The sequence below is a fragment of the Alligator sinensis genome, unplaced genomic scaffold, assembly GCF_000455745.1.
Source record: "Alligator sinensis unplaced genomic scaffold, ASM45574v1 scaffold1384_1, whole genome shotgun sequence".
NCBI lineage: Eukaryota > Metazoa > Chordata > Crocodylia > Alligatoridae > Alligator > Alligator sinensis.
Genome location: NW_005843132.1, coordinates 207,242 through 218,743, shown reverse-complemented (window position 1 = coordinate 218,743; position 11,502 = coordinate 207,242). Strand labels below are relative to the sequence as shown.

Below are 11,502 nucleotides of genomic sequence, written 5' to 3'. Positions count from 1 at the left end.
GGATCAGATCACCCCAGCCAGGTGTTTGTCCAGTGCCTTAAAGACCTCCAAAGTAGGGGAGAGCACCACTTGACTTGGAAGCTTATTCCAGTTTCTGGTAACCCTTACCATAAAGAAGTTCTTCCTAATGTCTAGTCTAATTCTGCCCTCCCTCAGTTTGTGGTCCTTGTTCCTAGTTATTCCAAGGGACGCCCTGGCAAACAGAGTATCTCCTATTCCTTGCTGACCCCTCCCGGACGAACATGTAGACAGCCACAAGATCACCTCTCAGCCTTTCATATGGAGGCTGAAGAGATCCAGGTCCCTCAATCTCTCCTCATAGGACTTTACCAGCAGGCCCCTAACCAGCTGAGTAGCCTTCCTCTGGACCTTCTCGATGTTGTCTACATCCCTCTTGAAGTGTGGTGCTCAAAACTGGATGCAGTACTTTAACTGTGGCCTTACCAATGCCATGTAGAGGGGAAGTATCACCTCCTTAGACCTGTTTGTGATGCACCTGTTAATGCATGATAAAGTGTGATTAGCGTTATTGATTGCTTCGTCACATTGTTGACTCATGTTCATCTTGGAGTCAACTATGACTCTGAGTTCCCTCTCTGCTGCTGTGTTGCTTAGAAAGTCATCTCCAAATCTATAAGTGTGATGCTGTACTTCCCAAGTTAACTGGGATACCTTCAACCTGTTTAGCAAGTATTTATTTCTTTTGAACTTAGCTAAATTTTCAGTGTTATCCTCCTCTCAACAAAAGCCTGCTATACCTAGCACTCCACGTGCAGCACACTTCCTCACTGTTATCTTAGTACCATTCTGTCTAGTGTCCCTGTATTATTAAAAAAATTGCCTTCTTTTAGCAGGATGAAGCTCAAGGAGATTGATCGCACTGCTATTCAAGCATGGAGTCCTGCCCAACATCATCCCATTTACCTGGCCACGGGTAAGTCCTTGAAGACCTCTATGCTATGAGAGGGACTTTGTAATTACGTACAGTCTATATTATGATACAGTGGCTATAGTGGAAACTTTGAATAGAAAATGAATGTGCTGAAGTTTGACACAGTAACTGAGAATACAGTACAGTGTCTACTGAAGGTAACTTTCCAAGTCATGACATAGCAGCTTTCCCTATAAATCATACACTCAGCCTGCCCATGCTTTTACACGTTGTAAAAATGCATTTTCCCCTATCTATACTGCAGCATTGATTACTGTATTTCAAAGCTCTTCTTGCTCAACTGATGAGATTACAGTTCTTTGTTTTTACCAATGCTAGCAGCTAGTCAGTAATTTTGGTAGCCCAAACCAGCTGTCTGCCACTTCTTTAGGCTGCCCAGTGTGGGTCAGAGGTAGTCAGATAGGTGGGTACTAGGACCCAGCTGCCACTGCTGCTCTTCCCTGCAGCACCACAGGGAAAATGCCTACCATCACTGTTTCTCCCTGCAGTGGCAGAGGAAAGTTACTGGAACATCAGACAACTTTTCCATTACATCTCTTGTGTGAAAAGCCCATGAAAACAACCACAAGGAAAATAAACTTTTCTTTCCCTGTTGTGCTGTCTCCCTCTCTTTTAAAGGCTCTAAAACCAACAAGGGGAATTTGGGGAAAAGTGAAAAACCTGGGACTACTTTTCAACTCTCTTTTTTTAAAACTCCAACCAAAAACCCTGCCCACCTTTCATGTTGTAGGTACCTTAGAATCTGGAGTCATATTCCCATTGTGTTTGTTAATGCCTTTAATGATGTGCAGTTCGATTCTTATACAATAGTGTACCTTTAATGCATATCATTTACAATAATGTGTTTCTCTGTAGGTACATCTGCTCAGCAGTTGGATGCAACTTTCAGTACCAGTGCCTCCCTAGAAATGTTTGAGCTGGACTTGTCTGACCCTTCACTGGATATGAAGTCCTGTGCTACTTTCTCCTCTTCTCACAGGTATGAACTGGAGCTTTAAATTTATGTTCTTCTTGGTGCAAATGTATGCTTTATGTGAACTACAGTTCATCATCTGCAGGGAGAGGACAAGGTGCAGAGGTTTAACTCTTCTTGACTTCAGTTGCTCAGGAGACAACATAGTTTTGCTGTACAGATTGTAGCTGCATGAGTGCTGTTGCTGTTTAAAGGAAGGAAGAATGGCCTTCGTGGATAGGACTGTAGCCTGGGACTTTAAGGAGTTCGGTTCAGTTCCCTTTCGTCCATTAGTATCTTGGGTTGGTGTTGGTTAATGTACAATTGAGGGACAGCTGTAATCCCATGACAGTTTTGGGGAATTTGGACAGACCAGAGGCAAAATATTAAATATTTTATTTCTTTTAACAGTAGGGCAATACAGTTACAGCTTCTGCATGTTGCATCATCCCATTGTGTTTAGGTGTTGTAATACTGTAGAACTTGTACAATGTGGTTTTCCTTAGATTCAAAATATAGATCAGTACTTAAACCTGGACACTGAATGTTTCTGGTGATTTTGCTTCATTTAGACCCCTGTGACTTCTAAATTCATGTGTATACATAGCAAAAATGGACATCACGAGCACTAACACCCAGCCTATTAATAGCTCAGTGGCACTTGCTTTTGGAATGGCACAACACTATTGTAGTGCCTTTTGCTCATTGCAAATGAACTTTAACAATGTCAGTGAAAGAAATGAAGGGCTCTTTTTGGCGACAGAAAAGGAGCTGAAAACTTTCCATTGGCATTGGATCAGATCTATGCATCTTTCATGCCAGATACAATGTCAGCACAGACCTTAGTCCTGCTGCTAACCAGTAACTTTGTCAGTGAAGGTGTTTGGAATACTTAGTTTGGGAGTTGTTCAGTCAGTGAGTATGCTATGATAGCAGTGTGAATGCATCATTTTATGAAAGATATTTATTGTAGAGTTATAGAATACTATAGCTCAGTGAGGTTTTGAGATTTAAAAATCCAAATCATTGGATGGATGAAGTAGCCATCTAATGTCAGTTTATGCCATAAGTGGAAATGTATTCTGTTTTATTTTCCATGGTGCATTTTAAAACTTGAAGGGCTCAGACTGTTTTCCAAAGTTTTTTAAACTTGTCACAATTACTTGACGTTTTAATAATCATCAACCATTTAAAGTGTAAGCTTTCCAGGAAAGGAACTATGTCTTCCTGTGTGCTTGTTATAGCAACTACTGCAATACCTCCTGAATCTGATTAGAGGCTTGAGCTAATTAACATAATAAAGATAAGAGAAATGAAGGCAGAGAGGTAGTTTGCTGTGTTAATCAGAAGTTAGGCAGGAAGCTGGGCAGAGTAGCACCTTTATAGACTAATTCAGAGAGTGTTGTCAGCAACAGCTTGCTCTGTTGGATGCTCTGAATGGGGCCTGCAGCGAGTTGGGGTTCTAAATAGAAAGCAGTCATTTAAATGATAGGGAAGGGGGAAGGAAAGGAGAGAGGGCACTGCTGAGAGAGGCAACAGTGATATAAACACAGCAGAAAAACAGAAGCAAAGGGGTTATAAAAGCTAGCTCATGTAATAGGATAATAATCTATAATCTCTGCTTAGACCATACTTAACATTCCAGTCTGCGTATGGATTTATTTTTTGTTCTGCAATTTCATGTTCAAGTTAGTTTTTAAGGTTTGTTATTTGAGAACAGCTTCTCTGAGGTCAGCGATGGCCTATCCAAGGAGGTTAAGTGTTCTGCCACAGGCCTTTGTGTCTTTTGGAATGGATGTTAAATTGATGTCCATTCTTTCATGGAGGGGTTTGCCCCATCAGTCCCATGTCCACATGGGCAGGAGCACTGTAAATACTTGATGACATAGATGGTAGAGGGTGCAGGTGAGTCAGCCAGGTGTTATAATCTGTGTCCCCCAAGACTGCCTTGAGATGGTTGCTGTTTTTTCAGGAGGGGTTAAAGGTCATTAGTGATGTGTCTTTGGTGTTCAGGATAGGGGCTGTAGGTGATGATCAGGGGCATTTATACACAAGCTCGGGGGAGGAGCTGCTTTAATTAGAATTAAAGTTCCCAGAGCATCATGTGCATCAGTGCAGCGCACCCACTCTGAAATATGTCGGGGGGGGGCTTTAACAAATGCTTTTCAAACGAGCTTTAGTTAAAGTGCCCCTGCCGCCATTTTTCAACACGGGGACACTGATGCACATGACACTGAAGTCTGCTTGATTAATTGAGTCTGCTCCAACGCACTATAATTACAGTGCGTTGGAGTAGTCTTGCTGCACGTGTGCAGGTGCCCAAGGATTCTGTTGTTCTTATCATAGAGTTGGTATTGTGGTAGTTAAGAGGGGGGTCTGAGTCTGGCTTTGTTGATCTGAATGCTATGGTTTGGGGATTATATTATAAGTGTAGAACCCCCTGCTCCAGATCCATAACGTGTGCATCCTGGTTGATGGGATCTGGGCAGGTATGGTTGTATCATAGAGTTTGGCTGTAGATGATGGATCTAGTGGTGTGCTTGGGATAAAGGCTGGTGTTGTGGACATAGCTGTAGGAGGCTGTGGGTTTACAATACTGTGCAGTGGTGATGTGGTCATTTTAGCTTTCACAGTGGCATTGAAGGAATGAATTTGCTGGGTAGAGTATTTTATAGTAAGTTTGACGGAGGGGTGCAACTCTTTAAAGTTCTGGTAGAATTTCTGTAGCATTTCCTTCCCATATGTGCATATGATGAAGATGTCATCCATGTAAAAACTGACTTGAATGTGAAATTGTGGAACAATAAATCTTCCATGGACTGTGAATTGTGTTCAGTACGGTCTAAACAGGGACTATGGATTCTTATCCCATTACCTGGGCTAGCTTTTGTAACCCCCATATCCCTGTAGTTCTGCTTTTGTTTACTACTTTTGCAGTGCCCTTTCTCCTTTCCTCCCCTCTTCCCTAAACTTTTAAATGATTGCTTTCTATTTAGAACCTCTCCTCCCTGCAGGTCCATTCATAGCATCTTGACACAGTAAGCTGTTGCTGATAACAGCTTATGCCTCTCTGAGTGAGTTGCTCTATAAGGTGCCACTCTACTGCCCTGCCTTTTGCCTGACTATTAAGGTCATCGTGGTAGGGTGGACATGAGTTTTAGAATATTGTAGCCATTGTTTTAATGTACATTATTGGAACTATGGTTTCCAGGTTGCTTTGGTTACGGATATGGCTGGGGGTTCTTAAAGTCTTGTCTGTGGCTTGTGGCCCTGCTATTACTGACATGTAGCTTGTGAGAAGCAAAATGGCGTGCAGTTGCTGCCCAAAGTCTTCTGCCAGTGATCAAAAGCAAAATTGCCACTGACTTCATTGAGAGAAGGATTTTAGACCATGCTCTTTTCCAGTTTCATGGTTACATTTGTTTAAAACCCTGAGATTTTTTTTTAAAGGTTCCTAAAAGAGTTTGCTTCCCTCAGCTCAATCAATTTCAAGATTTTTTGGGGCATCCTTTACATGCCTTTAGAAATTTGAGTCTGATCCCCATTGCCCAGGTATTTGTCTCTAAATCTGCCCCATGGAATATATTGCAACAAATTTTTTATTTTAAAAAGAAACATATCCCAATTGCTGACAGATGCATCAGCCTATATTTCAGTTCATGGTCTAGTGATGAGGCCTTAAAAGTAAGATCATACTGAGATTTGCTAAGTATTTTGGTATCAGAAACATCCTGAACCTTTTGGAAGCATACTTCAAAGACCAGAGCACAGGAGGAAAATCACTATACAGTTAACTCAAATCATTCCTCCACACCTCTTTACTTTTTAAGATTTGTAGTTTTGAGATGTGTTTGGGTCTTGCCATGTGTCATTTCTGGTAAAATGTCAGCATGCCCCCCCTGTTAAATGTGTTGCGGGGTCTGGCCAGCTTGCTGACTTCGAAAATTGACATACACAGGCAGAGAGAAGTTGTGCTATATAAACTCTTCCTGCCCTTGGTCTTCAGAATGATAAACTGAATACTCCGAAGTTGCCTCATCTTAGCACTGACCACCGTGTTGTTAACATGTTGGTGTCTTAATCTAAATGCAAATAAAAAACAGAGTTTTTTGGTTTGCTTTCCAAATATATAAAGGCCTTTTTGTGCCAGGGTGCGTCCATAATTATGTAAAATAAATGTACTGTCTGAATGGTTGAATACACCAGAATGTTGATTTGCTTCTAAAATAACCTCGCCTAGAAAAAACAAAATCTGGGTGTGAGTATAGATTTGCCCTGGGGGGTTTTAACTAGAAAATGTTTTGGATCTAAACGTATCTTCCAGGCTCTCAGTACAACACTCCAAGTAGCACACTTTATGTTTATGTGCAGGATGGGCCACTTTATGAACCTGAAGTAAAAAAGATCATTTTAATGGCAAAAATGCAGATGAGAAGAGCTTCTGTATCAGGGAGACTCTTCTTCTTGGGCCTCCATCTGTCAAACTAATGGTGACAAATATCAGAGATTTGATTTCTCTAGTAGCTAGACACGCTTAGTTTTCACTCAGGGTCTTCTTTGCAAACATTCTCTCAAAATCGCTGTGAACTAGCTAAGCATTGACCTATTTTGGAGTCTTGAACTGAGGTGGACAGAAGTTGAACCTGTCACAGAGGGGCTCTAAAGAGAGTCAGTTACAGACTCCTATAAAACCTAGGCATCCCTAGTCTTCTGCTTTTAATTTTACCACTTAGCAACATTTTTCCTTATGTTTAAAATATTCTTTGTTAAGAAAAATATTTGAGTATCAATACTTAAATTAAGTGTGTTTCAAAAACAATTTATTTTGCTCAGTGCATTGGGTTTTGCACCAGTTTAAGAGTTTCCATCCATTACGTTGTCTGAAAAGTTAAACAGGATGTACATCAAATCTGTCAATGAGCACTTCCTTAAATTGTTTTAATTTGTATCTTTTAGGTACCATAAGCTGATCTGGGGGCCTCATCAAATGGCTTCAGACGGCAGTCTTTCAGGAGTTCTGATTGCAGGTGGTGAAAATGGAAATGTTATTTTGTATGAGCCAGCTAAAATTATAGCTGGAGACAGCGAAGTCATAATTGCCCAGAAAGACAAGCATACTGGACCAGTAAGAGCTCTGGATGTTAATATTTTCCAGGTGAGACTTCTTTCATTCAATGTACACTGTCATAGATTAATAAAATACTAAAATAAATTATTTCCCTTGCAAAATTTTGAAGACAGTATTGCTGTTGTATATATATTATTGTATATTTAATTAAAATAAAATGTTATTAAACCATAATTATTTGAAGGGAATGATTTTCAAAAGTGCAATTTGCTTCTCAGTGTTTAGGTTGTGTTTGTTTTTTTTTGCTCAGTTTAGATTCTGAAATGAAGCTGACTTTTCATTTTGTTTCTAGTCAGTGTCACTTTTCAGTTTTAATTTGCTGCCTCAGAGTTTTCCTAGTCAGTAGGAAAAAATAAATATTTGCTGAATTTTGCCATCATTGAAACATTAAAAAGAAAATATTTACTTTTTAAAGTTTTGTGACCCTGCCACTTGTATTTTTGGTTCCAGTAAATACCCAGAAAATGTTGGGGCCTACAACTCATAGTTCCTTGCATAGAATAGAGTTCTTGAAAATAATAAGGCTTAACCATAAGCTAATTATTTATTGTCACTAAACATAAATTACCTTCAAGGTACAGCAGCCTTTTTCATTCATGGTTGATCTGTGACAAATGTCGGGAATGAGGGTCGGTCTGAGGCTATGGCCAGTAGCCCAGACCGTCAGGTGGGGTTTTTCCACGACGGAGTAGAGTTAGGCACGGAAGCGTATTGGTTTTACAAAAAAGCTTTACTTACACTGCCAATGGTCACAGTGCAGGAAGGAAACTTGCTTGAGTGGCAGTTGCACACAAACAAACACAAGTGAGATCTCTTCCGAAGCGAACCGAGATGAGTCGTCGATGCATGACTCCACGAGCGCTTCACACGGGGGATACGTCAAATTTTCCACTATGACGGGGAGTGGCTAAGAGCTGATCAGGCCCCTATGTCCTCCTCCAAGACACACGCGGAGTTTGCTAGGCTCCACGGGGCGCTCAGAGTTCACCACGAGATGGTTGTGGAGTCCTCCAACTTGGGCGGAAACTGCTCTAACCTTTTATACGGCTAGCGAGCCAATTGCTAGCCGCCACGTAGGAATAATTTAGAATTGACCAATAGTGGGACACTAATTTGCATGTGTGGCGGGAACTCTTTTGCACCGGGGTTTTCTCTCTGCAGCTGAGAAATCCACTGTGCAAAGAAAGCTCCATGTGGCGGGAAAATTCCAATGTGCCGAGGCACTAAAAATCATTGGGTTATGACAACAAATTAATTTGTTTTGATTTAATAAACAACACGTTTTATTTTTTGTTTTGAATTACTTTTACTAAGAAAATAATTTGTTCACTATGCTTTGCCTAAATCCCATTGTTTCTGTTCTGGTTTGCTACATGGTTGGAACCTTGTTTTGCCAATAGCGTTAAAGTGCAAACAAAGCCCACTGTTCAAGTAACTGTATTCTCTTGAGTTCATTTTTTCTCAGTTTCTGTTGCGCTTAATGTGGCATTCATCGTCTGTCTACAAAATGGCTTTGAATGCTGCTTCTAATCCAGGAAATATTCTTACAGGCTTTGATCTGATGGGCATTTAACCACGTATTTAACTTTGTTCACATGTGTTGGCCCCTAGAGGTCAGTGGAGACTAGTAATATGAAAGCAGTTAATCACCTGTTTAACTGTTTGTTTAATTGGGGCACTAGCACGGTGAGGTCATTTTATGCAGCCCCACTGCTTTCATGTCAGTTTTCTGCACAAGTATGCTTTAGAAGGCATGGACATTGCCCCTAGAATTTAGGTCCAACTTGCTGCAAGGTGCATAGGTCCTTGACCAGTAATAGCATTAGAAATTTTAAGGAACCTGGGATTTTTTGTACATTGCATAAAGGGTTACATTCTGAGCTTGTATACATTGACACAGTTCCTGGGGCCTGATGCACAAGATTTGAGAAGGTAAAGGCTAAAGCTGGAAATACTCTAACATCTATTGGTATGTCTCTTTCTCAGACAAATCTTGTAGCCTCCGGTGCTAATGAGTCTGAAATCTATATCTGGGATTTGAACAACTTTGCCACGCCAATGACACCAGGAGCTAAGACGCAGGTATTAGATTTGTATTTCTGACGTGAAATAAAGGAATCTAACTGAAAAATATGCAGATTATTTAAGTGAATTGAGATCTCATGGAAACATACAGAATTGAATCAGTTCCAAGTAGTAATCAGTGTTTGCAAAATTGAAATAGCATATTGCAAGCATTACCTTGAATTTTAGTCCTTGATAAACACCTGATGAGGTGAGAGACTCTCCTTAAAATACTTACTTAAATTTCTACTGGAAATAAGATCCATACAAACATTTTATATTCTTGCATAAGTTTAAATTTTTTTTTTTTTAATGTAGCTCTAAAATAAAAAGACTTGAGTTCCTTTTTGCAAAAGGTAATGTTGAGACATGCTTTGCTTCCAACAGCCCTTAGAAGACATCAGCTGTATCTCATGGAACAAGCAAGTCCAGCACATCTTGGCATCTGCCAGTCCTAGTGGCCGCGCTACTGTGTGGGATCTCAGGAAAAATGAACCTATCATCAAAGTCAGCGACCACAGCAACCGGGTAATTCATTAACCATTCAAAAGCCTTTATTAGTTATCATACAAAAATGTTAGATTTATTCTTGTTAACTAACACAGATGACCGCATTAGATTCTCCTTTAACTTTTAAGTGATGCAGGGACCTATATGTCTGCCTCCCTTTTTAGACTGATGGAGGATCTGTTAATTTTTTAAGGAATAATTATCTGGTGGTATAGTATCTTAGACAATTAATTTTGCAAACTATTCTGTTAAAATTGGGCCTGGATGGTTGGAAGTTTAGAATTCAAGCAAAGGAAAGGGGCAGTATTCCCAGCAGTGAGAACTTAGGCTGGTTCTGGGAAATGCATCATATTGATAAATTCAGTATTAATCCATTCAGTGCTGCAACAGAAAAACTTCATTAAAATAGATTGAAATAGCATAATCTTGAAAATTATGCATCTGAAAGAGACTAAAGTGGATGGTGCATTTCTGAGTGGATTTAAATAGTTTTGTTTCTACAATGAGGGGATCTTGTAGCTCAGGTGGAAGGTTCAAAGAACTTCTGTTTTCTCTGGGGCACAGTAGCCAGTCAGGAGTGCAGGAACTGATTTTACCCAAGGCTCTCCACAGGAGGTTGGGGGAGGGGGTATGAATTCATGCCTCCTGTTGCTATGTTGGCAGGGGATGGGGAGGAGCATGATGTTGGAGATGTGAAATGGAAATGTCCTGTTCACCCAGAGAGGACCTCCTCAAGCAAGGTTCCTTCTAGAGCTCACCTGAATGCATTGCTGAGCAGTGAGCTGTGCTATGATAGCATAAAGGAGAATTCCACATCAGGCTGATTGCCATAGGACACCCAGTGGCAGTATCTTTTTACATAAGGACTTGTGCTGCTTGCTGGCCATCTTAAATTTATGAACAAATTCATAAAGGAAAATAGTTACTTGTATAAATAAATGCTTATATTGTAAAGGATTCAACACCTATAACAGGCTTTGGAGAGGAATCAGCAGTTTAAAAATAAACTTTTGAATAAGGTATTTCAGTCTTAATATATGATTTACTTTTCACCATCTGCATTTTGCATATATGTCAGTAAAGACCATGACTGGTAGACTGATCTCTTTCAACTTTGAGTCATGCTGTTATGTTTGCCATGAAACCATTACACACCAGCAAATGGTTTTCATTAAAATCTGCATGCTTTGCATGAAAATAGTTATACAATGGCTTTGATATATTCTGTACTGAAATATAGATGTTTTTATATATACATTTTCATTTATTTTTATACTAAAATATAAAATTTGAACCAGAACCATGGGGCAGTGACCCTTTGAATGATGCAATGAAACTCTAATTTCAAATAGCGTTCTAGATGTTACAAATAAATATTGTAAGGAGCTGAGTTGGGAACTATTTCACCCTAGTGCCTAGAATTACCATAGGTGACTTGAGGATGCTGGGTACAACCCATCAATTATCTGTTCTTTAGCAAGAAAAGAGAATTTTGATCACAACCTGCTGTAATATGTCCAGCAGTCCTGTCATAGAATAATACAGCTATATGCTGGCAATAGATGTTCAGTTCAGCCAGGGGTGGGCAATTATTTCAGGTGGAAGGTCTCCTTATCGAGTTCTGGCAAGCCATCGAGGGCCGCAAGGGTAGCCCGCCCCCTCACAGGTGCCCTGCCCCTTGGTTGCCATCTTGGGACTGGAAGTCCCACCCCCCTCCGCGCTCCTTCTGCTCCTGGCTCCAGGGCACCAGCGCAGGTCTTGTGCTCCTGCTCACCCCCATCTGCCGCTCTGGCACCACATACCAGCTGCACGGCCAAGACCGGAAGACACAGCAGGAACCAGAACAGCCTGCCTGGCACCACACAGAGCCAGCTGAGAATCCCTGGGGCAGGGCCA

The 11,502-nt window shown here is 40.6% G+C and overlaps 1 protein-coding gene across 12 annotated transcripts in view; it reads left to right on the top strand.

Annotated features, from left to right (window-relative positions):
* The window catches only part of SEC31A (SEC31 homolog A, COPII coat complex component), a 71,945-nt gene that overhangs the window by 3,470 nt on the left and 56,973 nt on the right, over positions 1–11,502 (top strand). For 10 of the 12 annotated variants that reach the window (XM_025193914.1, XM_006037527.3, XM_006037524.3 and 7 more), the window contains exons 2-6: positions 852–934; positions 1,808–1,931; positions 6,861–7,059; positions 9,019–9,114; positions 9,484–9,624. In XM_025193914.1, coding sequence (XP_025049699.1) covers positions 856–934; positions 1,808–1,931; positions 6,861–7,059; positions 9,019–9,114; positions 9,484–9,624 — 639 coding nt within the window. In that variant the 5' untranslated portion in view covers positions 852–855. The remainder of the gene's footprint in view (positions 1–851; positions 935–1,807; positions 1,932–6,860; positions 7,060–9,018; positions 9,115–9,483; positions 9,625–11,502) is intronic. The other 2 variants (XM_025193915.1, XM_006037522.3) reach the window with 1 other exon arrangement.